Raw genomic sequence first — 27,546 nt, 5'->3', positions numbered from 1 at the left:
ACATTAGTATATAGGACCTCTGGTATATTTATATTTTAGGATCAGGGTTCAGTACTTCTTTTGCAACTATTAATACCACAAACATTTACTATTCTTATACAGACAACATATAATTTTTAAAAACTAAACTGTATTTTAAAAAGACATTTATGCAATAATTTGTATATACTGAATAAAACTTTAAGCCAAAAAATTCTGGCTCCAACAATGGTAGAAATGTTTTGTTTAAATTAACCCTCTTGATATAAAAATTATAAATCATAGAAAAATATTTTAAAATAGCTACATTAAAGGCAGGAGGTTGACCTAAAGTAGGCAGAAACTGGGGGGGAGGAGTGGACTGACCTTGAAAGAGGATAACCACTCTGGTGAGATCCATGTTTATGTGCTTTTCCCTAAGGGTACTACTACTCATTAGTCTATTTGGTGCAGGGTGACTAAAATTCAACTAGAAAGTCACAGTCTATTGGCTTGAGATGTCAGAGGGTAGAGTTCAGGGCTACCATAGTGGCTGGAAAATGAGAAATCATAGAAAATAGAAAGAGCCATGGGTAGGGAAGCAGCATCAAAACATTCATACATGTTCCCTCAAATCCATGGCTAACCCCAGGCTACATGCATGAGTGGGAGGCTCCAAGCATTCCAATGGAAAGTAACATCTGGAAGACTGAAAGACCTAAGCAGAGATTCTAGCTGCTGCTCATGAGGGGAGACAGAGTTTATAATTTGATTCCTACTCAGTTAGAGGGGCTTAATGAGCACCTCAAACTTTCCACTGAAAACTCAGAAAACCCCACATTGAGACTAAAAAAATAAATCTTAGGACTAAAAGATCTTCCTTAGGACTAAGGGCAAAATCAAAATACATCTAATGGACACAAAAATCAGACTCTATGAAGTTGAAATTACCAGCCAGAAAGTTAATCAGAGGGAGATAAAAGAATCCATAGTCTCTGCTATGTACTATTTATAATGTCCATTATATAATAAAAAAACTTATATATATGAGGAGCAGATAAATGGGACCCATAGCCAAGAGAAAAAGGAACAAACAGAATATGACCATGAGAGGACTTAGTTGTAGAAATCAGTACATAAAGGCTCTACAGAAGTTGTAATAAATACGTTCAACAACTTGCCGAGACTGGTTTGGCTCAGTGGATAGAGTGTCAGCCTGCGGACTGAAAGGTCCCGGGTTTGATTCCGGTCAAGGGCATGTACCTTGGTTGCGGGCACATCCCCAGCAGGGGGTGTGCAAGAGGCAGCTGGTCAATGTTTCTTTCTCATCAACGTTTCTAACTCTCTATCCCTCTCAATTCCTCTCTGTGTAAAATCAATAAAATATATATATTTTAAAAAAATACGTTCAACAACTTAAATGAGAAATATGATTACAATGAAAAATTTGAGATGAAAATTTTCATCAGAAAAATTAAAACCTGAAATGAACCAAATAAAAATTCTATAATGAAAAGTACATTACCTAAAATTAAAAATTTACTGGATGAGTTTAAAAGCAGACTGGAGATGGCAGAAGAAAAGGTCTATGAAATTAAAGACTGATTAATTGAAATGATCTAAACTGAAGAACAGGGAGAGAAAAAGAAAAAAACAATAAACAGAATCTCAGTCATCTGTTGGGCAATTTTCAATGGTCTAACAACATATTGTATATTCACTTGGAGACCCAGAAAAAAGGTGAGAATGGGGCAGAAAAAAAATTATAAAAATATGACCAAATATTTCTCTAACTTGGTGAACACCATTGGCTTACTGATCTAAGATCAACAAACCTCAGAGATTAAAAACAAAGAAAATATAACTTAGATCCAACACAGTAAAAACTGCTGACAACCACAAAGACAAAATCTTGAAGCAGCCAAAGGAAAAAGGGGATTCTGCATACATGAAAGCATATAAATCGTGGTAGACTTTTCACCATAAACAAGGAGGGCTACAAGATAAAGAACAACATTTTTAAAGTGCTGAAAGGAAAAATCTCAAACCAGGTTTCTTTTTTAATAGATTTCATAGAGGAAGGAAGACGAAGAGAGAGAGAGAAAAAAATATCAATGATGAGAGAGAATCATTGATCAGCTGCCTCCTGCACGCCCCCTACTGGGATCGAACCCGAAACCGTGCATGTGCCCTTGACCGGAATCAAACCTGGGACCCTTCAGTACGCAGGCCGATGTTCTATCCACTTAGCCAAACTGACTAGGTCTCATGTTTCTTACTATTAGAAAAAATAATTACAAATATAAAAAGGAAAAAATCTAGAATAAATTGTGGTGTTAGATTAGAATTAGAGGCATTAATGTGAACTCATGGTTTTAAAAAATATTAATATAGTAGTAGCCCTGCACAGGAGTCTGTACACCAGTAGCTCTCTGCCTCGCTGCTCCATGCCTGCTGCCCAGAGGCTCTCTGTGGCCCAGAGGCCCATCCACAGCTGGGCACGAAATGCTTGCCTCGTTGCTATGGCAACGAAGCAAGCATTCTGCCAGGCCGCTCATGCTGCCCACTCTCAGTGGCCACCCCCTGGGACTGGGGGACTCCAGCGGAGCTGAGAGGGCTGAGTGCCACCATCTTGTGGCTATGGGCACCGCCATCTTTGTGATGGAGTGATGATTATTTTGCATATTGCCCTTTTATTGGATAGGATATGTAAAATAAAGTTAATGTTTCAATCTTGGCTTCTCACTAAAAAGAAACATAGTGCTTCCCCAAGCAATGGCTGAACCCAGGATTGAACAGGGAAAATACAAGATGAATCTGGAAATATTCAAGGAATAATGGAGATATGTCAGGGAAGAAGCATCAAAGCATGGAATAATCTGAGTATTAAAATAAATGAACAGGTTGCAAAGTGTTATACATTTCTTAAAATATACAAATTTTCCAAACTGACATAAGAAACAAAATTTTAATAGCACTAAATCTATTCTAAAAATTGAAATTGTTATTAAAAGTCATTCCACACAAATTTTGAAATATTTAAATTTTTCACCACAAGAAAACACACAGAACTACTGGCCTAAATGGTTTCACTGGCTAATTCTATTAAATATTAAGAAAGAAATAATACCAGGATCATACACAAACATTTTTAGAAAATGGAGGAGCAGGGGAAGACTTCCCAACTCAACTCTACACCAAAATCTGACACCTCTACTGCCCCCCAAAAGAAAGCTATATATTTCTCATGAACACAGACACAAAAATTCTTACTGAAGTCAATTAATGTAATTCACCATATTAACAGAATAAAAGGGAGGAAAGCACTTGATAAAACTAAACATTCATTCATAATTTCAATAAAACCACAGCAAGGTAGAAATAAAAGGGAACTTTTACTCAAAAGGAAACTCAATCCCATTAAAGAAATCTAAAAAAAAAATTCAACTAACATCAGAGTCAATGTCTCTCTAAGAGTGGGAATAAGGCAAAGATGTCGTCTTATTCAACATTCAAATAAAGAAAAAGAAATAAAATACCTATAAGTTGGAAAAGAAATGAAATCGTCTACATAACAGGAGACAAGGTTGACAATCAAAGATCAACTGTATCTGTAATAAGGAACAAGCAGAATGAAAACAACTTACAATGGCATTGAAAAACTTTTGCTAAATTGATTCTAAAATTTAAATATAAATCCAAAGTATCTAAATAGCCAAAATAATAAAAATATGGAAGATTCACACTACCCAATTTTAAGATATATTGAAGCTAAAATAGTCAAGACAGTGTTATACACAGTTTAGACAAGACCACTGCAAGCCTCACTCTACATAGCACCTGTCAGCAACAAGGTAACTTTCCCCCCAAAATATTTTTGATCTGCCATTGGATGAATCCACAGATGCGGAACCTGTGAGTATGGAGGGCTGACTCTATTTGCTATAAGAGCAGATACCTCTAAATACAGAGGATCCTGCCCTGGCCAGTGTGGCTCAGCTGGTTGGAAAGTCATCTCATGAACTAGAGGGTTACTGGTTCAATTCCAGTCAGGGTTCAATCTCTATTTGGATGTTTCTTTCTCAACTCTCTATTTTACTTTTTCTTTTACTCTCTCTTTCTCTCCCTCTCCCTCTCCTTGTGCTTCTCCCTCTGCCTCTCCCTCCCCTCTTCTCTTCCTCCCTCCACTCCTCAAAATCAATGAGCACATCTTTGGGTGAATATTTAATAAAACAAAAACAGAGGAACCTGAAGTCATCCTCTAGATCACTCATGGACTTGAAGTAGGAGTAAGTCAGAGCCTCAGTGGCTGTCACCCTTTGCTCTGCATCCAACAGCAGCCTCTTTCTAGGAGGTTCAGAAATAAGATGTCTATAGACAAGTATATAGGCTTTTCAACTATGGTGCCAAGACAACTGGATCAAAAAGCATGGGGATGTTTTCATCTTTGTTATTACAAGCAAAATGAAGTTAATTGCAAAAATAAAAAGTAGAAAGCATGGGGGAAATGAATCCCAAATTTACTTCACAACAAAATTAATTTGAGATGGACCATAGACTTAAAGATAAAAGCTAAAATTTACAAAGCTTCTAGAAGAATATATTCAGTCATAGGGTAAGAATTGGTAGGTGGACTTCATTAAAAAATTAGAAACTTATCAAAAACACCATGAATAAACAGGCAAGACACAGACTGTGAGAAAATATTCAGAACACATCTAGCACTCGATATAGTTTAGTTCCGCAACTCAATAAGACAGACAAACCAATTTGTTCAAATGGCAAACAACTTAAGATACATCACAAAAGAAAATATGTGAATAGCCAATAAGCACATAAAAATTATTCAATACGTGCTCACTGAAAAGGCTTTATAAGAACATTCATGGCCGAAACCGGTTTGGCTCAGTGGTAGAGCGTCGGTCTGCGGACAGAAAGGTCCCGGGTTCGATTCCGGTCAGGGGCATGTACGTTGGTTGCGGGCACATCCCCGGTAGGGGGTGTGCAAGAGGCAGCTGGTCGATGTTTCTCTCTCATTGACGTTTCTAGCTCTCTCTCTCTCTCCCTTCCTCTCTGTAAAAAATCAATAAAATATATTTAAAAAAAAAAAAGAACATTCATAGCAACTTCATTTATAAAAATGGAAATTGTCCATCAAAAGAATAAAAAATAAACTGTACTATACTTATTTAATGGAAATACTATATAACAAGAGAATAAATTACTGCTATACATAGCAGCAAAGATGAATCACATATATACTTAGTAAACTGGACCCCAAAAAAGTATATTATTACATGAAATTCTAGGAAAGGCAAAACTAATCTATGGGTTTGGGGAAGTTGTCTGGGAAGAAGACCCAGGAAACTTTCCTGGGTAGTGAGTGTTCTATACCATGACTGGAGTAGTGGTTACATGGTGGATAGACTTGTCAAAAATTAACTCACTTATGCAATTAATATTTACATAATTTGCTGTATGAAAATTTTATTTCAATAAAAATATAAAAATAATCAGCTGAAACCGGTTTGGCTCAATGGATAGAGCATCGGCTTGGGGACTGAAGGGCCCCGGGTTCGATTCCGGTCAAGGGCATGTACCTTAGTTGCGGGCACATCCCCAGTAGGGGGTGGGCAGGAGGCAGCTGATCGATGACTCTCTCTCATCGATGTTTCTAACTCTCTATCTCTCTCCCTTCCTCTCTGTACAAAATCAATTAAAAAAAAATCCAGTTTAAAAAAAAATTATAAAAAAAAAATAATCAGTTAAAGTTTTAGGGGAATAATACCATAGGTTTATCCAGTTAATTAATGAAAATATTATGCTATACTTTGGGGGCGGGAGTAACAGCAGATAGAAAACTGATTGATTAGTTTTCCTACAAAATTCCTTTCCCCCTTAGAAATGAGCATATCACACTCAGGGGAAATTTAGATAGATTCAGGAAACCTATTCTAGGTTTATAGAAGTTTCCAGAATAAGGCTATATATGGGTTTTTATTTTCTAGACATTCTATCTGTAAAATGGGTATATGACCTTGTTTAGCTCCCAAGGAAGTTACATAGATTAGTAAAGTAAAACTTGTCACAGTCCTTAGATCACTTTGGCATAAGAAGGCTAAAAAATTCAGTATTTTACACTCACTATTGTACTATTGTAAGACTCCCTCCAGGCTATAATTAAACGAGTGAGTGTAATAGCCACAAGCAAGATAGGTTCTGTCCCCATGCAACATTTGAAAAGGTAGCTTCACCGCTGAACCAGAGGCAGAGGGTTTTGCGTTGGAGTACTTTAATATGTTTTTATATTGCATATAAGGCACATAAGCGTAAACCAGTAAGATGCCTTGCTGAAAACTACCTTTGTGAAAGCAGGCTGTAATTCTGAACAAGTTTTCAATTTTCAGACTGCTGCTAGGGTAAAACATTTTAAAGAGTTTAATTTTTTACAATGGATTCAATGACATAGGATTATCTAACAAAGTAATGGCTAATCAATAGAAGGTTTAGTTGTCAGGTGAAACATATAACACACTAAAAGGGATTGATTGCTAGACTTCTCCTTATTTACTAGAAGGTATATATTTAAAATGACACAAACTTGTTACTAGGCTGCATTCTTTTAACCTTGCAAAAAGCTGCTTAAGAAATCTGTTCAGCAGCCCTATAGCAAAACAAGATATAGTATAATGAAAATGGCTAGTGATTGGGGGGTGGGGAAGAGGGGGACAGGGACTATCAGATATATGGTAACATCAAATCAAGTCCCCGGCAAGAATATGGGTCAGAAAAGGCAAACTACAAAGCGACATCTAAGAAAGCTGGAATTAGGCTTTAAAAATGTCACCCAGATCTACTGAATCTCATCCAATAGATGCAAAGCTCTATCTGGTCTCATTCCATGTTGCTCTCAGGGCAGATTTTTAAGGGTTTATACAACTGGGCACAATAGGCTACCCTCCCTTCCCATTTTCTTTTCTTTTTAATGGTACAGCCAGATTTAGCACTCAACACAAAATGAATTGGACCCATATGAACTTCAATCAGCATATAAGCTGTTTCCTTTATAATTTATTCACAATATCTCAAGTCTCTATATGAAAATACAATTTTTATGGTCATTGCAACCCAGGAGTTCAATAATATTTTTTCTACTAAGGCACTGATTACATAATTTATCAAAGCATGATTACACTGAAATAAAACAAAACACCAACCCCCTATATAGTTTTCCTTCCTCAAAGTAATTTTAAGAAAGCTGATTATTAAATTGCTGCTTTTTAAAGAAGGGTTTTTGGAGCTAGACACAAATTGCCAAACCATATATTTTAAAAAAAAAAGAAGTTATTAGACTCTGAAGGATTTAGCCAAAGTGGGAAGTTAAATAAACAAATCACTTCATCAGACTTGGAAAGATCACTTTTGTCTTACTTAAGAGACCTACATTAATTACCTTTAAGGTCTTTTACATGAACTGTTTAAAATAAATACAATTGATTTATTTATTTCAAATGAGGTGTTTCTTCCAAAGTATTAAATAATGTCTACAAATGCAAAAGCATTTTTATAAATAGGTAATTAAAACAGATGACTAAAATTAAGTCAAGCTGCAAAACATTACCCAGGATGCACTGTGATTTTTTTTTAATAAACATCTCAGGCAATTTTTTTCCCATCCAAAGCCCAAAGCACCTCAGGAAAAAAAACAAAAACAAAAAAACGGAGGTAGGAAGTTTCACAGGGGGAAAAACACATATATAATGAAATAATGCCAAACCCCAAACTAAAGTATTTACAAGATAGTCCCTTAAGCACAGTTTGTCACATTACAATTACACCTTGCCTACTGCCAAGTCAAATGCTTACTATTGCCACTAGGGGGAGAAATGTCTTAACACAAAGCAACTGGCAGATAGAGAATGGGTTTTTTTGAGCAATTATCAGAACAAAGCTCCCTTGGCTGTGTGTACCTTCTAATTACTCAACACAATTAAAATGACTAACCTAAAACAAATAGAAAAAAAACCCCTGCCTGCCTGATATCAGGGACTTCATTAAACCTTTCCCTCATCAATCAAATCAGAAAGAAGGGAATGAAATCATATACAAGCATTACAGAGGTATTAAAGGAAGTAAATCGGTGAGTTTGTTTGTTTTTAAAGAAAGAAAAGAAGTGGCTCTCTTGAAAAAAGAAATGTCATAGTATTCACCCATCTGGATGCTGCTTGAAAACAAATTGTTCTCTAAAGAGCAGAAATATAGTATGTTTTCTCTCAGTTCACTGGCTTATGAATTACTTTTTGTTGTTGTTGTTGTTTTGTTAAGACACACTATAATGTCGTTTTCTGTGTCAGTGATGTACTTTATCCTCCTATTCACCCAGCTGTACAAAGGAGCTGTGCCAATCACTTCCATGCTCATGCTGGATGTTTTCACTTTAAGTTCTTCTCTGCTTTTTTTGTGGGATCTCCTCCAAGTAATGTTTAGAACATAGTAATTTGGGGAGGGGGGTTGTGATAGGCAAGGGAAACAGCTACTTACTCCTTTTAAAGACTTATGAAGTTCCTTTGATAAGGCCCAGTCATTAACAGAAGATGACAACAGGGTCATTTTTCTTTTAGCTGACAATTGTGACATTTTTCCAACAGTGTGCAAGGTGTTGAAAACCTGGCAGCTGTTACCTCCTGGGATGAAGATACTTTTTTATCCTCCCTTGACAGTTTAACTCAGTGGGTCAGCACCTTTAAAGACTGCAAAGTATCCTTGAAGAGGATGGAAGCTTGAATTACTGCTCCCTCCCTAATCAATGTGAACCCTCACTGCAGGTGAAGTCTCCATCTATAGAGGTGCATGGGGGAGGAAAATGTAGTGCCCTGAGCCAGATGGTTTTTATCTTGTTTTGAAAGAATAAAGGAACAAGCTAACAAGGGAGACAGCTACTTTGTTAGCTTCTTGGCCTCTCTCATGGCTTTGCATCCCCAGGGTTCCAGCTACACAAGAGAAAGAATACAGAAAAACGTAAACACTTAAAGAAATATAACTAGAGGGCTGGCATCATGCTGCTTTCAAAGCATTGAGAGAGCTCTACTCAATGCTTTATTTATCACTGCCCACGTTCTCAGGATGGTAAGTGGACACATACACAAAGGGAATGGGGGGTGGGGAAGGATTAGACAGAGGTCACAATTTACTCAATTACAAGAAAGGCAGGGCTGACAGATCCTATTAGCACCAATGTGAAGCAAAGAAGGAGTTGCATGTTGTAAGGCTACATTTTTAAAAAGTAATGAGCACTTTCATGTATCCTCCCAGGCCTTTGCCCTTGTTTGCAGATATGAATAAAAGCTATAAAAACAGTTGCTATGGTTTCCTTGGCTTCACATTTTAGGAATAAAAATAGGGGTTGGGGGGAGTGTTGCTACTTTGTACATCCTTTAAGTAAAAGTTCACACTTTACTTAGTGCCAAGAGATAAAATTACTCTGAAACTTAGGAAATTAAAAAGATACAATGCTTTTCCCCCGCCTCACACATCTCTCTCCCCAACTCTGCTGCCTTCTGATGTTGGAAATGAAATGGAAAAGCAGGTACAAAAAAAGACTGAGTGGTGCAGAAAGCAGTGTCTCCTGACTTTCTCCTTCAATATTTTCTTTTTCTGCTAATGTCTTTTGTCAGGTTTTGGAATTATGATTATGGCGGCCTCACAATCAAGCCAAGAAGTGTTCTATTCTTCTCTATATTTTGAAAGGTTTGTAAAAGATTGGTATTATTTATTCCTTAAATGTTTGATAGAATTCACCAGTGAAACCATATGGGCCTTTTGATAGTTAATTAAATTTCTTTCACAGACATGGGGCTATTCCAATTTTGTTTCACCTTGTGCTGGTTTCAGCAAATTGTATTTTTTGAGGAATTTGCCCATTTCATCTAAGTTGCCAAATTTTTGGTTTAAAGTTGTTTATTCTATTATTCTTTTAATGTCTGTAAGATCTGTAATAACCCCCTTTTCAGCTCCTGCAAGAATTAAATAACTCCAGATTAACACATAGTGGTCATATTGTATCAACAATGGTAAAATCATACTTTAGAATAATATGTGTAAACTATAAAATTAGTTTAAAATATTACTAAACTTGTTAGAATGTAACTGAGCGTTTTAAAATCAATGGTGAAAGAGTTCCTGAAATCCCATTAAAAATATCTGCAAAAGAACTTCACATTAAGGGATTGGCCTACAAGCAAATTCTACTTACATCTATACTATGGAAGAGGCAGCCTTAGCTCCTTTTTATCTACATAATTTTACTAACGCAGGAGTGGGGGTAACACAAGCAAATGACACTTCATTATTGTCATACGCAGTAGAAAAAAGAGAGTTTAAACAGCTTATATAGTATGGCCTGTATTTTAAAAAATCAACAGTCGGGTAATCAAGTTCAGGGCAGTCTTGGACAGCTGCCCTGTGACCCACTTCTATTGACCCCTGATATTCATCACTCTTTCCTAAGATTGAGAGGGCAAGCTCCTAGGGAGTGACCACCACAATAGACAGACACAAGCCAACAGTAATCTGGTTCGAGCAAAAAACCAGATGGCACTGCAATAAATTTACAAATCTGCATTCATGGGGCTGTTAAAACACCCAGAAGCTAAAAGACTCCGAGGGCCCCAGGAGGATCTCCTACTTCCCTGTTTCTAAAGGCCATTTCTCTTTCCAAGAACACTGAGTTCATGCTCTTCACAAAGAGAATGGAGATAAAAACCCTTTACAAAGAAAGGGGGCGGGGAGAGCCTCATGACCTAAATAATCTCCAGAGCTTGGACCTCAACACTGACAGTATCAGAAAAATCATTTTGGAGCACTAGGAGGGAGAAAAAGACAAAAATGGCTAAATTAAAGTGGAGTGAACCTGCTAAAAAAGCAATGAAAACAAAACAACACTACATTTCTTTCAATATTGCACACAACAGATCTTGAAAGTAGAAAATGATTTAATAATGTATGCATTTATTTTTTAAATGAATAGATTAGTCCCATGTGTGACCTGCTGGTCCATCTGTATGTGCTGGACTTAATAGGCACGATTCTCTCTCTTGCTTCAGTTTGAAGTATGAGAGAGATAAATTTAGTTTAATTTTCAACAGATCAGCCTATCCATTTTCCAAATGGACCATCTGGATCAGCCTATTAAAATTAATTTATAACTTTGCAGAGTGAAAATTCGTTTGTTAGCTTAAATAAAGTTGCCAAAACTTTCTGTCATGTCATTGTTTGCTGACAGTTGTTTATCTCCAAATTTATCTTATTCAATATTGCTCTAAATATTGAATATTGTTATTTATTTATATTTACAGATCACGTGTTTATCTCTAAATACGGGTGTAATATACAGCAAATAAAATAAAAAATGAGTGTCACAGTTTCAAGTACCTTTCCCCTAAATTAACACTGTATACAAACTGGAATCAGAGGGCAAAAGTAGGAACATTTCAGCAACAGAGATCTGGGTTTCAAATCACTGACTAGCTAAATAAGCCATCCTATTTCTTTAAGCCTCCATTTTCTTTATCAATCAATAAGAAATCATAACTAACAACTTTACAGCATTATTATGAGAATTAAATGAAATAAGTATGAGGTTCATAGTGGTTACTCAATAAATATTAATCTCCTTTTTCCTAGAATAATGCCATAAATGCAAGTAAATTAAAATTATTCTTATTAGACTTCTGGTGATCATCTTGTCCAATGTTATATTACCTATTCTCTGACAACACTGTAAGAATTTGTTTTTGTTGCCATTGGGAGATTGAAGATGTTAGAAGTTGCTGCTTCAGGCAGTTGAGAAAACAAATATTTTTTTACCAGATTTTTTTTGTAACATTTTACTTTTTTTAAAAAAGCACTATGGAATTGAACTTTCAATGTGTTAAATGTGGAGAGTGTGAGGACAGTGGTGAGTAAAGAAGTTTTTTTTTTTACTATCATCAATAATGGCCTTATGCCTAAAAAAGGCAAAACAAATACTGATCAGATTAGAGGGAGCTAACTCACTATAGGCAGATTCCCTTCTGATTATTAATTTTTTTAATGTATGGAGAATCTTAAAGGGAAATAAAGTTTAAAGGCAAATATTATGCTATCTGCATTTAAGAAGCATTTCAAATTATTTTTCCTAAAAAAGAAATCTTTCCTTTGATTTTGTTTTCACTACTGGAAGCAACTGTATTCCTAAATTGGTGGCTATCACCACACCAACTTCAAAGTACTTTTACAATAGTACTATATAGTTCTAATCCTCATCTGAGGATATACCCCATTTCCCCGAAAATAAGACAGTGTCTTATATTAATTTTTGCTCCCAAAGATGCGCTAGGTCTTATTTTCAGGGGATGTCTTATTTTTCCATGAAGAAGAATAGGGTACACATTTATTGTTAAATGAAAATAAAGGAAATTTATTACCTGTATACGGTACAGTAGTACGGTAGTTGTCAACACAAACCAGACAAACTGTGAATCCTACAGTATCAAGAATTTACTCATTTATTCAATGACAATCATGTCATCATCTTCTGGAACATCATAATAACAATCCAATTCCTGAATTTCCTGGTGAATTTCTTGTGACTCCATTTCTTTCAGAATCAGTGGACCAAATCTCTCATGTTTAGCCTAGGGGGGGACCTTATTTTCAGGGGGATGCCTTATATTTCACTCAGAAGGAAACCTGTAAGGTCTTATTTTCTGGGAAACATGGTATTTATTGGTTTTAGAAAGAGAAGGGAAAGGGAGAGGGGAGGAGAAGGGATCGGGAGAGAAAGGGAGAGGGTGAGAGACAGAAAGAAGTAGAGAGAGAGGGAGAAACACTGATGTGAGAGAGAAACGTTGACTGGCTGCCTCCTGTAACCCTGGCCCAGGATGGAACCTGCAGACTTCTTGGTGTATGGGATGACATCCCTACCAACAGAGCTACAGAGTAGGGATATCTAGGATATTTTTTAAAGATTGGGAGTCAATGTTACCTGATTGAAATTGGTGGCTATCACCACACCAACTTCAACGTACTCTTAATTTAAGCTCCCATGCTTAATGAATGGCAAATTAAGGGTTTCCTGTCTTTTGTTTAGTTGTGGATAACCTTTTAAGTAAGACTGAATTTCATACCTGTCTAAGTGAATTCTTCTCTGGTATTATCTTCCTAGGGGGTTCGCCATTATTACAGTCTTCTCTCTCTGAGGAATTCTGCGAAAGAAAGTAAGCTTTAATTCACTTCTCATTATCTTCAGTCTTATTCTGTGGGAGTAAACTAAATTACATTTCTAATCCTGTAAGCTAGATACCATGTATACTTATGCATTTGTTTATTTGAAGATTTATATACATTCAGACATACACTTATGTAAAGGAAATCATATGCCCATGTATATAAATATGTATGTTGGGGTCTAGGTGAAAAGTATTTTATATATATTTAAGCACTGTCCAGCAGATCATATTCATTAGAAGTCTGGTTTATTGCTCTTTGAAAATGTAGGTTGACACTGGGCACAAGTAAACTCCAGTCTACACTTAGCTCACATAAACTTAAACCATTGCTATTAACTTCATTTGTAAAAAGTTTTAAACTATAGTAAACATTTGGTAGGTACAAGTTCTCAAAGTCTGGACCCTAAAAAGCAATTCTTTCTCTTCCTTCTCATTTCAGATTTGATTTTCTTTATTAAAAACAGCATAGTACTTAGCTCAAAACAATTTAGCTAGTAGTTTAGGATCAGAGTCCATTCTTGCTATTATCAACTCAAATAGCAGCTAGAAGACCCTAAAATGTCAATGAAATTTTTAAATACTTAAAAAGAGGGGGGTAAAAGATAGTTCACTTGACAAGTTTAGAATTCTAAATGTCAACAATGTGAAAACAATCCATGGGAAAAATATTTGCAAATAATATATCTGGTAAAAGATCAATATCCTGAATACGTATAGAAACTGTAAAACTCAACAACCAACAATAACAAACAACCCAATTAAAAAAGGACTTGAATAGACATTTCCCTAAAAAAGATATACAAATGGCCAAAAAGCACATGAAAAGATGTTCAACATCACTAATCATTTTGGAAATGCAAATCAAAATACAAGGAAATATCACCTCACAAAACTACAAGGCTACCATCAAACAAAGAAAAACAGAATGGTGAGGATGTTGAAAAATTAGAACTCTTACACATTGTTGGTATATAAAATGGTACTTTTTTTGGAAATATACTGCTATGGAAAACAATATGGTGATTCCTCAAAAGTTAAAAGTAGAGTAACCATATGATCCAACAATACTATTTTTAGGGTATATATATCCTTAAAAACTGAAAACAGAGTCTTGAAGAAATATTTGTACATTCGTGTTCATAGCAGCATTATTCACAATAGCTAAAATATGGAAGCAACCCAAATATCCATGGATGGATGAAGGAATAAGCAAAATGTGGTATACATACATGATGAAACAGTATTCAGCCTTAAAAGGGAAGGAGATTCTGACACATACTATGACATGGATGAACCTTGAGAACATTATGCTAAGCCAGTCACAAAGAAGATAAATATTGTATGATTAGACTTATATGAGATACTTAGAATAGTCAAAATCATAGAGACAAAAAAGTAGAATGATGGTTGTCAGGGACTGGAAGAAGGGGTGAATAGACAGTTATTATTTAATTATAGAAAATTTCAATTTTACAAAGTAAAAAAAAGTTATGAAGATGTATGGGTGCCAGAAGCTAATTCCAGCATGTCATAACTGCCAAGAGTTTCATCAAAAGGGTGATGGAACTTGGAGACTCAAGGGCAAAGGTCAATTTGTATAAAGGCATACCTAGTCTTACTACAAAATAAAGGCAAGACACTCCACCAGCAAAAGATTATGGCTTGTTTTACAGAGATACTCACTATTATGGTGGCCTACAATCAAATCCGCCATATGTTTGAAGTATGCCTATACTCACTTTATTGCGACAGCCTGGAATTGAAACTGCAATATCTTCAAGTATGCCTGTCCTAAACTTGTTTTTTTTTTTTTTTTTTTTTAAGTATAGATCACTGTTTTAAATACTAAAATTAAATGTCTTATATAATAAAAACTTAAGCCAGTATTCAATTATAACTGTACTCAATTAAGCCAGTATTCAATTATAACTGTATTCAATTAAGCCAGTATTCAATTATAAACTTATAATTTACAAGTAACTATTCCCTAGATCATGAAGTTGTACCTTTCTTTAAATAAAATACCTATTCAGATAATCAAAACCTGTTTAATTCAATGTAAGAGCCCATATTTCAAAATGAATTATGTTTTGTTAAAATGTCATTATAATAAAGTTGGAAGTCTAATTACTTTTTGGTGAAAATTTGTTATACTAAAGATAGTAACCTGAGCTAACAGGATGGGTAGTAACAATTTAGCCGATATCCACAGTTTTATTTCTCCTCACCCTTTATTTTATCTTATTTTGACACACAACTTCTTCTTCTTCTTTTTTTTTTTTTTTTTAATATATTTTATTGATTTTTAACAGAGAGGAAGGGAGAGGGATAGAAAGCCAGAAACATCAATGAGAGAGAGACATCGACCAGCTGCCTCCTGCACACCCCCCACCGGGGATGTGCCTGCAACCAAGGCACATGCCCTCAACGGGAATCGAACCCGGGACCCCTCAGTCCACAGGCAGACGCTCTATCCACTGAGCCAAACCGGTTTTGGCTTGACACATAACTTCTGAGCAGGTATCCTATATAATAAAAGCTTTGCTGAAACCAGTTTGGCTCAATGGATAGAGCGTCGGCTTGGGGACTGAAAGGTTCCGGGTTCGATTCCGGTCAAGGGCATGTACCTTGGTTGCGGGCATATCCCCAGTAGGGGGTGTGTGTGCAAGAGGCAGCTGATCAATGACTCTCTCTCATGGATGTTTCTAACTCTCTATCTCTCTCCCTTCCTCTCTGTACAAAATCAATAAAATATATTAAAAAAATAAAATAATAAAATAAAAGCCTAATATGCTAAGTGTCCAGTTGTCTGTCCAACCAATCAAAGTGTAATATGCTAATGACTAGAGGCCTGGTGCATGAAATTTGTGCACGGGAGGGGAGGTGTCCCTCAGTCCAACCTGCACCCTCTCCAATCTGGGGAGCCCTCAGGGGTGTCCAATTACCAGCTGGATATCCCTCTAGTAATCTGGGACCTCTAGCTCCTAACCGCTCACCTGCCTGCCTGCCTTAACCATTCTGCCTGCCTAATTCCCCTAACTGTTCTCCCCTGCTGGCCTGATCCCCCTAACTGCCCTCCCCTGCTGGCCTGGTCACCCCTAACTGCCCTCCCCTGCCAACCTGTTCACCCCTATTAACTTTAAAAAAAAATCTTAACCCCTTCACACACAACTGTATTTGACTTCCTTATTGGCTTCTCCCTCACACAATTTTTCTCTCTCCATTCTGTAACACTTTTTCCTACTGTCATTTATAAACCTTTCTTTTCTCCTTATTTCCTACTCTGATTCATCTTCCTTCTTCCCATCTTTCTCCTACCCTCCCTCCCTGCCTACATTCCTTTTTTCCTTTATCTTTACCCTTCCCTCCTTCCCCTTTTCCTTCTTCCCACCTTATTTTTTTTTTTTCACTTCCTCCCTCAGACTTGCTTTGCTCCCTCCCCCATTTCTTCCTTCTTCCCATTCTCCTTTTAAGCTCTACCGGCTCCCCTTTAAAACCTTCCTTCCCTCCCTCTTTCTTATTCATCCTACCTTTCCCATACATTCTTCTCCATTTACTTTCACTTTTAATATCTATTCATCTATCTGCCTAATTATTCACTAATATTTATCTTTTTTCTTTTCTGACTCCTACTTTTAAAATCTGTCTCCAGTACACAACTATATTTGATTTTCATTATAGCTCCTACAGTTCTCTCATACATCCTCTTTCCTTCTTTAACTCTGCTCTCTACTGACTCCTTTATAGGGGGAGGGGGTTGGTGGCATCTCTGGGCAGAGTGCTCTCAGACGGGACATGAGTGTTTGTTGGGCGCATGCACTGGGAGAAAAAGAGGAATCCGGCGCTGGGGGCAGGGAAGTGAGCCTCACGTAAGTATGCCTGCTGCCCGCCCACACTCCTGTTGGTCTGTCAATATGCAAATCAGTCGTTACTGTGACACCATTAGAGCCAATTTGTATATTACCTCTTTATTATATAGATATGCTAAAGCCACTCAACTGCTTGCTATGACATGCACTGACCACCAGGAGGCAGACGTTCTGACCAGTAGGTTGGCTTGCTGCTGGGTTCTGGCCAATCAGGACTGAGCAAGATGGGCTGGACACACCCTGTAGAACTCCCACAGTTCCTCCCCAGCTGGCCAACCTCCCACGTCCCTCCCCTGCACCAGTAGGGTTCCTGGCCTGTGCTTTCTTGCAATCTGGAATCCCTCAAGGGATGTCAAAGAGCCCGTTTCAGTCAGATCCTGCAGGCCAGGCCGAAGGACCCCAATGGTGCACGAATTCATGCACCAGGCCTCAATTATTAAATAATGATATAAATGATACTATTGGAATTGGAAACTTTAAAAAAAAGTATTTAGATAAGTTAACATCATTGTATCGATGTTACGTAATTTCCTAATTATTCCCCCACTTTTAAAATTTACATACAGAAAAAATCATTCTTTTTTTGGTGCATACTTCTGAGTTTTAACAAAAGCATACAATGTGTAACTTCTGCCACAATTAAGATGTAAAGCAGTTTCATCACTTCCCAAATTCTCTTGCACTGCCTTTTTATAGTCAACCCTTTTCTCCAGTAATTACTTATTTTTTTTATCTCAATTGCCTTTTCTAAAATGACATAAAAAGAAACCATATAGTATATAATTTTTTGAGGCTTTCTTTCTTCACTTAGCATAATATATTTGAGATTCATCTGTGTTGTTGCTTAAATCTGTAGTTCTTTTAATTGGCAACTAGTATATTTTTCCATTGCCAACTAGTATCATTGTATGAATGTACCACATTTGTTTATACATTCAATTTCCTGATTATAATAATTTGTACTGTGATTACTTAAAAGAATGTGCTTGCCTTGGCCAGTGTGGCTCAATTGCTTGGAGCGTTGTCCCATACACTGAAAGATCTTGGGTTTGATTCCCCATCAGGTTTCATACCTAGGATTCCAGTTTGACATGCAGTCAGAGTGGGAATGGCAGCCAGAGGCAGCCAAATGACCGATGTTTCTCTCTCTAAAAAGACATTACTACCCTGCTCAAAAACCTTTTATAGCTCTGTCACCTAAAGGATAACAACCTCTGTGGAGCATCCACAATCTGGCCAACTTAGCTTTCCATCGAAGTCTCTTGACCATTTACATGACATTGTAATTCTCTAAAATAAGAAAAACATCTCTACACTTTGCTAGTTCTAGTCCTTTGACATGTAATAGCCTTCTTTTCTCATCTCTTTATTTATTAAAATCCTGATTCAAGAGTCAACTGACATGATACCTTTTCTGAGAAGTCTATGCTTATGTCCTGCCTGCCTCTCCCATTCTATGTGGCCACAGTTGAAATTAATTACTCTGAATTAGCATTTTATTTCTATTTTGGCACTTACTCTTTATATTCTACTAGAGGCCTGGTACATGGATTTGTGCACAGGTGAGGGTCCCCTCAGCCTAGCCGGCACCCTCTTGCAATCTGGGACTCCTCGGGAGATGTCCGGCTGCCAGTTTAGGCCCAATCCTGTAGCAGTGCTTGAAGCAGCAGGAGGCTGGCGAGAAGCCCAAGCCGGGCAGCGCCCAGCTTGGCTCTCAGTGCTCTCTCAACCTCTCCTTAGCACTGCCTCCACGGCTGTGCTTGCCAGCCATGAGCCTGGCTTCCGACTGCGTGGTGCTCCCGCTGTGGGAACACACTGACCACTAGGGGGCATCTCCTATATTGAGCACCTGCCCCTGGTGATCAGTGCGCATCATAGCAACTAGTCGTTCCAGTCGTTCTGGGGTCGTTTAGGTTTTTATATATATACTAGAGGCTTGGTGCATGAAAATTCGTGCACTTGGGATGGGTGGGCTCTTTAGCCTGGCCTGCGCCCTCTTGTAGTCCAGGACCCCTCGGGGTATATCTACCTGCTGGCTTAGGCCTGCTTCCTGGAGGATCGGGCCTAAGTTGGCTGTCAGGCATCCCTTTGGCAGCCTGGGAGCCCTCAGAGGATGTCCAAATAATGGCTTAGGCCTGCTCCCTGAAAAATGGACCTAAGCCATTAGTCAACTTTAGCACTGCCAGGGAGGCAGTAGAGGCTCCTGCCACTGCTGCTGCACTGGCCAGCTATGAGCCAGCTCCTGCATTGAGCGTCTGCCCCCCGGTGGTCAGTGAGCTTCATAGCGACTGGTCGTTCCACCATTACGGTCAATTTGCATATTATCCTTTTATTATATATGATGGTGATGATAGATCTTGCTATGTTACTATGCTACTTTTCCCACTAATTCCCCATCCTACATTGTAAGTTCTTTTAAGGCAGGAACAGCTTCTTTTTCATCTTTCTTTTCCAGTTTCTCAGCACAAAGCTTGAGAATATAATGTAAGTTTTAAAATGTTTGTTGGATTAAATACTATTGATAGATTAATCTTTCTTAAATACCACTGCCATCATAGTGGCCCTTTTCTCCTCAAAAACTTTTAGTGGCTTTTGGAATCTATAAAATCAGCCTGTGGACTGAAGCGTCATGGGTTCAATTCTGCTTAAGGTCACATGCTTGGGTTGTGGGCTCCATCCCCAGTAGGGGGCGGGCAGGAGGCAGCCATTCAATGATTCTCATCATTGATGTTTCTACCATGTTTCCCCAAAAATAAGACATCCCCCGAAAATAAGACCTACTTACAGGTTTCCTTCTGAGTGAAATATAAGGCATCCCCCGAAAATAAGCCCCCTTCCCCCCAGGCTAAACATGAGAGATTTGGTCCATTGATTCTGAAAGAAATGGAGTCACAAGAAATTCACCAGGAAATTCAGGAATTGGATTGTTATGATGATGTTCCAGAAAATGATGACATGATTGTCATTGAATAAATGAGTAAATTCTTGATACTGTAGGATTCACAGTTTATCTGGTTTGTGTTGACAACTACCATACTACCGTACCGTATACAGGTAATAAATTACCTTTATTTTCATTTAACAATAAATGTGTACCGTATTCTTCTTCATGGAAAAATAAGACATCCCCTGAAAATAAGACCTAGCGCATCTTTGGGAGCAAAAATTAATATAAGACACTGTCTTATTTTCAGGGAAACAGGGTAGATAATAATGACTTAAAAAATAATCGAAACCCTATACCACACTGTCTAGCTAGCTTTAAAAATGATTTTTATAGCAGAGAAACTTCAAACAGCCCAACTACAGTCCTACCATACCACCACTTATAATGCCAGTATAAGAGCATGAGTTAGCAAGAGTTAGCATAAGTTAGAGTAGGGGTGTCGAACTCAATCAGAGAAGGGGCCAAAATCTAAAATCCAGCCTAAATCGCGGGCCGAATGGTTTACTGAACAGTCATAAACTGACAATGTCATAAACTGACAGCGGAGTGCAGTGATGACAGCGCGGTGCGGGCCACATTGCAAGGCCTGGCGGGCTGGATTTGGCCCGCGGGCCTTGTGTTTGACACATGTGAGTTAGAGCATGAGTTAGCAAGCTCCTGCTTTAAATAAAGTGTTTCTTTTTTGCAAACCAAAGTTTTATAGAAACTTAGCCACTTAATTCATGTCTTCTATCTATGGCTGCTTTCACATTACAATGGTAGAAGTTAGTAGCATGACAGAGATCCTGTGGCCCATAAAGCCTCAAATGTTTATTATCTGGTTCTTTATGGATAAAGTTTTCAGACTCTGGACCAAGAAGGAAAAGTTATTCTATAGATAAGCAAAGTATTACTAGGTAACTTTTCAGAGCCTAGAATAAGAAGTTAGAGAGGGTCTGAAAGTAGCAAACAGCAGTTTCATGACTGGGGCAATATTCTCCATGATCTAGTAAGTGGCTTATTTACTGTTTTCAGTTATCTATTTGAACACATACTCCTGATGACATGGATAATTAAGAGCTGATTATATAATCAAATGAAAAACTAAACTAATTTACCCAGTGACAAAAAGTCAAGCCACTCAAAATGGCTTATAATAATCTTTGAGTAAGCATTTTGCTTAAGGTTGGATGGTGCACCAGAGCCTCAGCCTGTTTGAACAGACATCCATTATAAATGAAATAACTAGCTCTCAAACTAAAAGTAACATTCTCCACCTATCAACATTTTTCATTGGGAGAATTCAAAGGACTCTGTAACCAGGGAAATTATATCATTTTAGCCAAGCAGGTAAATTGTGGTGAATTATAACTCAGATTATAAACACATTTTTAAAATTGAATCATTTGTTCATTATCATTTTAAATGAAAAACCACATGAAAAAAAAGCCTTGAGACCAATTTCTAATAGCTAGTTGTAAACATCATAGAGTGGGCTTTGACTGGTAAGTAGTAATTGGTTTAGTATTTTCCCTAATAACTTATTATATAATTTGGAGCTAATTATAACCTTCAAATATATGATTCAGTTTTTAAAAGTAGAAACAATTATACTTCTACAAGGTTAAATCGTAATTTAGCTACATAAAAATCATTCAAGCTCTTCAATGAAAGGTGATATAAATAAAACACTGTGCATATATATGCGTGTTCAAAAATTTTTTAAATTAATCCTCTAGGGTACAATAGGGAAAACTTAGTCCACTTAAGTTCAGAAGCCGACTGAAAAATCCTACTTAAGAACCAGTTTTAGGGAGGACCTCATAAAATAATGTTTTCAGGCATGTTTTCATGAACACTGCTTCTCCAGCATGTTTATCATCGGATATACTCTATTAAATCACAACCATATCACAGCCTCCCTAACGTGTTAAACTTCAACAAGACCCACCAGTTAAAGCTTTCAAGAAATGATATTTTTTTAGTAATACACTAACAAAAGCACAGATATAATGGAAAGCACTCTCAGGGACAACCAAACACACAGTACTCTCATTAGTACTATTTACTCTCTATGACAGAAGTAAAAAAAAATGCCAAGTAGGATTTTCCCCCACTATACACTGTCCGACACTAATTATAAAATACTACGGATGCAACCTTTCTCAAAATGCAAACGGATTGTGTATATTTGCAAAGAACAACTATTTTTTATGCTTCCAAATTCTTAATCCTGTTTGGAGCTGTCAGTGGGGGTTAATGGAAGCCTTGGATAGGAGAATTCCAATCTGGTTGGCAGATGGATAGGTTGGTTATAGCTGCATAACTATGTCTTGCCTGCAGGCACAATTCAGAACACTGTTAAAGCAATATAAAGTCTCTGTCAAGCTGAACCATTTGGATCAGTAGCAAGGAGAAATAATAATAAAAAAGAAGTTCATTTCTGGGCCTTGTGCATTTATGCTAGTATGCAGAAACTGATTAATTGTCATAGTGTGCTGGTCTTCTATACCTCAGATTTCTACTTCTGGAGTAGGTTTTGCATGCTAATATAATCATTCTCCCTCTTGAGACATTAGCAAATAATCAAATGAAAAACAGGATCATAATTTACTGAGATTCAAGCAATTCTCTATGCAAATTTGACTTGTTATTGCTGCTGCCTCGTTAATCTGAATGCCTTTGACAAACTCCTTTGATTTATGAACTCGTGACAACTCCAATGTGTATATATTTTGCTAGATTGACATTATCATTAAGAGTGGGTGGACTGAGCTCACATGAATGGCTGATTTTATTCGCTGGTGTCTGCTGCTCAACAGCTGAGCATCTCCTCCTCACAAAGCCCCTGAGCGTCAGGCTCTTCCCATCTTCCCATCCATTCATCATCTCGATGTTAATTGGCCCAGGCTTTAAGCAAATTTTCAACACGATTTAAAGGCACGATGACACTGATTACTGACCCTCTGCCATACGGTGCCTATTGATTAACCTGACAGAGATGATGAGCTTGAGGGAAACTAGGTGTGCGGGGACCTCAAGGGGAAAAATATATTGTCTATTCAGGCAAACACTTGTCATTATCTCACAAGCCTGAATTTGCACAGCACACATTCTTAAAACACACTTCTGCTTCAACACCTACAGCTAGTGCAGAAAGCGCTTTCTGTATTCAGAGATATTACAAATATGTCACGTCAAAGCACATGACACGTTCAGTGCTTAGAAGAACTCCCCAGATAGATGGCTACCTTTCAACCAATTATGCTTGTGCTGGCTGATGTATTTTAGGTTAAATTCAAAGAAAGTGCTGGGTGGCCTGGTAGTATTGTCTCATATCAGAAAACAATTAGAGTAGGAAAACAAACTAGGCTCTTGAAATTAGAAAGGAAGAAAGGAAGGAATAAAATTGTCTGCTGCTATTCCACCACTACTATAATAAGCTGCTATTCTATCATTATTAAAATAAGAGGTACTCTTAACATTGTTTTAATTTAATTATACAAATTATATTTTCTGTTCTTTAAATACTGCTTACCTGATTCCAACTGTCAAACTATAAATTATATTTTCAAATTATATTTTCTGTTATTTAAATACTGCTATCTGACTCCAATTGTCAAACCATTCCTGGCACAGAAATTACCAACAATATATTTAAAAATAAGCTAAGTAACATTTAAGTCTAAACAAACATACCCCTTAAATTCTTGCTTGCCATTTTCAACAACTGCTGTACAAACTGCTGTACTTAGGAACATTGTACAGGACATTTGAAGTTAAGCTTCATGAGAAAACTAATAAATGTTTCTTATTCAAGAAAAAATATGAAAGCTCATAATTAATAGTTACTGAACATACACATTAGTAACAAGCAAAAATATGCTTTAAGATAATGCAATATCTGCAAATTTACACAAGCAAAGCCATGCAGCACAGTCTCAGGAATCAGTCAAAAACCATCTATTGATAGGCAAGGTTCTTATTTAAAACAAAACTAACAAAATATGCTCCCTATGGCCACACATATCACCTTGTATACTTACGAGTCCTGGGGGGACAGCCAATATACAATTTTAAACGTGAAGATTTTGGAGCAGCACTAACAGTTATTTCAAAGCTAAAATAACAGAAAGCTGAACAACACCCCGGCTGTAGTCCCCATTACAGTGACATGGGCTGTTAATGTAAGAGATCAAATGTTTTTCAAGTCAAACAGCATTGGTGCCTGTTATTCTGGAACATGTAGCTTACTCCCTAAAAGCCTGCCTCCTGCTCTTTTAAGATAAACAAGCTCAAGTGCTGAGATACTCTGATAAGGGGGATGGAGAGGAGCTGCACCAGAGTGACAAGGCAAGGGCATGAAGAGCAGCATTGTTTTTGTTAACTTTTAAGTTACAGAATATGTCATAATACAGCATTTTAATATTTCCTCATTAAAAGCATAGCTGTAGGTGGGGGAGACAGCGGAGGGCATATGGTGATGGTAGGAGACTTGACTTGGGGTGGTGAACACAGTACAGTGTACAGATGATGTGTTGTGGAATTGTGCACTTGAAACCTGTATAATTTTATTAATCAGTGTCACTCCATTAAATTCAATAAAAAGAAAAAAAAATATAGCTGTAGGAGAAGGACAAATTTCTACCAATAAATATAGGGACAAAAAAAAGGTAAAACTAATCTCTGCTTTGCAAATAGGAGAGAGATTACACAGCTGTCTGAACACATTCAGCCTTGTGACTTCTTAATCAAAGATTTGAACATCAACTTAGCAGTTACTCCGAGTATATAAGAGTTTGTAATTATGTTAATATGCTCCATATCAAAAGTTATAGTCCATTTAAACTCTAAAGGTTTTCTGACTCTAAAGGCTTAATTTTAAAAACAAACAAAAAATACGTCATACCTTGCCCTTTCAAGTAGATTTTGTTTTACATTTTATTCTGCTTAACATCCCAATGAAGTCATCAAATAGCATCTATTTATAACGATGTGGGTTAATATTTTTAAAATCCCAATTGGCTTGCAAATGGGGCATTTATATACTACTGTAGGTTGTTTCCCTTGACAGAACTAAGATGACTATCATTCGTTCAGGGGGAAAAATGAGTTTCATGCACATGTTTTCACTGTTTAAAATAAAATGGCAGTACACGAAGTAGTTAAACAACCTGAATAACAGGAATAAAAATTCATCAGGGGAAACTGGGATAGAAATACATACACAATAAAAATTCCCCTAACATGTGAATCTATATAAATATTTTTTTGCCTTTAAATCTATATATACCTTAAATATTTTTTCCCCTTTTTAAAGATATAATCTTTATGATTAAGTATTTAGGACAGATCCTTTCATGCTACAATTTTCTTGTGGCCATATTTACACAATATTTCTTCCAGAGATCCTCTGCATATAGTTTTGTGTAAATTAAGATGCAAACATTTGCTTCTACTAATAAGGACATCTGGTTATTTTTGTAACTCAAAGACATCTGCATTCTGTGGATCCTCTTGATTTCTCAAAATCAAGAACTACAGAACCCTTAGGACATATGCCTAAATCCTTCTTCTCTGCAGAATAGTTATTTCTGTCATCTTTGTTCCTGATACTTTTCTGCTTTTAAATTATTTTCATCATCTTGGATATCTTTTTTTCTTTGGTATTCCAATTTTATTGCAATCAACAATACTAGGAAATAAATTGATAAACTAATATTCTCCAAATTTCTACCCACTTTGAAATGAAAATAAAATCATCTCACGAAAATGAGTAAATTTCTAAAAACAAGACTGGTCTAGAACTAGATTAAGATGTGTGTTTAGGTATATATTGCTACTATGAATGTTCCCTTATTTAATCACTCTGGGTTTTTTCTTATTATTTACTTATGCTTTACACCTTTATAATATTATATGTCAACTGTAATTGAAAAATTAAAAAATTATTTAAAAACTCATTTCAACAAAGTAAAAAATACTCTATGGAATTATTATCCTATAGATTTTGCCACTTATTATACAGTCAATGAATTTTCAGGTCTTTAAATTATAAAAACCACCTCCTCTCATTGATTCATAAACTTCTGGTTCTTAATGGAAAAAAATAATAATAATGTGGTCCAACAAAGTTCTTGAAGGGTAAAGAATAACATTTTATGCCCTAGCTGGTTTGGCTCAGTGGATAGAGTGTCGGCCCATGGATGGAAGGTCCCAGATTCGATTCCAATCAAGGCATGTTCCTGGGTTGCAAGTTCAATTCCGGCCTTGGTCTGGGTGTACAGGAGGCAACCAATCGATGTGTCTCTCTCACATTGATGTTTCTCTATCGCTGTCTCTCCCCCTCCCTTCGACTCTCTCTAAAAATCAATGGAGCTCTACCTTGCTGGTTTGGCTCGGTGAATAGCGCATTGGCCTGCAGACTGAGATGTCCCAGGTTCAATTCTAGTCAAGGCACATGCCTGGGTTGAGGGCTCAGTTTCCAACAAGAGGCGTGCAGGAGTCAGCCAATCAATGATTCTCTCTCATCATTGATATTTCCATCTCTCTCTCCCTCTCTGAAATCAATAAAAATATATTTAAAAATCAATGGAAAAATATCCTCTGGTGAGGATTAATAAAAAACAATTTATCAATAAAAAAAATCAAACATCACATTTTGCTTTTATATCCTTGCTTTCCTCTTCAAATTCCAAGTATAGTAACTATAACCCTTATTTGTGACACTTGAGTTTAAGCTATATCTTTTGCGTTTATTGTAAATTCTGCTTTCTCATTTTTTGCTCATCACCACTACAAAAATTTTAAAAAGTACAATGCGGGAAAGTACGTTTTTAAACAGAAAACAGCTAATATAGTGCACACTGACTGCATTCTCATAGGTCTCTAAGTAGCCAGACATCGAAGTAAAATTGGCTTAAAAGATTTAAAATTTAAGTGAAAAGCCCTCTATTTCTGAAGGGTCAAAGGTTATAAACACTAACTAATGTCTTCAGTTTTGCATCTGTTAATGTTACCCAACATCAAAATGAAAATAAAACCAAACATATTAGCTTAAGATTTCTACCAGAAATAGTTTAATAAATTTGTTTGGGAACATGGTTAATTTTACTGCCCCAGGGAAAGACAACCTTGAAGGTTTGTTGTTGTTTTTTCTAAAATAATGAAAATGATTTCTACTTAAATCATGTGTTTGTGTATTATCCTAACTAAATTATTTCTTTTTAAGCCTATGATCTTAAATTATTAGAACACCAGAGAATGATTATATACCTTTAATTTTCTATTTTTGCTAAGTATACAGAATTTTGTTGGTGCATTTATGTCAAATTCTACAAATAGTTTGATTACGGTATGTTCACTTTCTCCACCGTAGCTGTTCTTAATCTAAAGAATAATAAGAAATCTACATTATTTTCTTTTCTCAGAATTATTTGACAAATCACTATAGTTACAAAAAGCAAGTATTACTATCATTTAGCAAGAATAAAGAGTTTTCTTTGGAAATATGAGTGATTTTTTT

General features: G+C 36.7%; 1 protein-coding gene across 14 annotated transcripts in view; it reads right to left on the bottom strand.

Moving 5' to 3' along the window:
- Nucleotides 1-27,546, bottom strand: part of BTRC (beta-transducin repeat containing E3 ubiquitin protein ligase) — a 151,881-nt gene that overhangs the window by 62,873 nt on the left and 61,462 nt on the right. For 5 of the 14 annotated variants that reach the window (XM_084903777.1, XM_084903789.1, XM_084903784.1 and 2 more), the window contains one exon: nucleotides 13,125-13,202. The exons of 5 other annotated variants lie outside the window; for them this stretch is intronic. In XM_084903777.1, coding sequence (XP_084759903.1) covers nucleotides 13,125-13,202 — 78 coding nt within the window. Of the gene's footprint in view, nucleotides 1-13,124; nucleotides 13,203-24,067; nucleotides 24,224-27,546 lie in introns of those variants that run through there. 4 more of the 14 variants (XM_084903779.1, XM_084903782.1, XM_084903780.1 and 1 more) reach the window with 3 other exon arrangements.

This window comes from Pipistrellus hanaki (genome assembly GCF_964339955.1).
Source record: "Pipistrellus hanaki genome assembly, chromosome: 14".
In the NCBI taxonomy this organism is placed as follows: Eukaryota; Metazoa; Chordata; class Mammalia; order Chiroptera; family Vespertilionidae; genus Pipistrellus; species Pipistrellus hanaki.
This window is presented reverse-complemented; position numbering and strand designations above follow the sequence as displayed.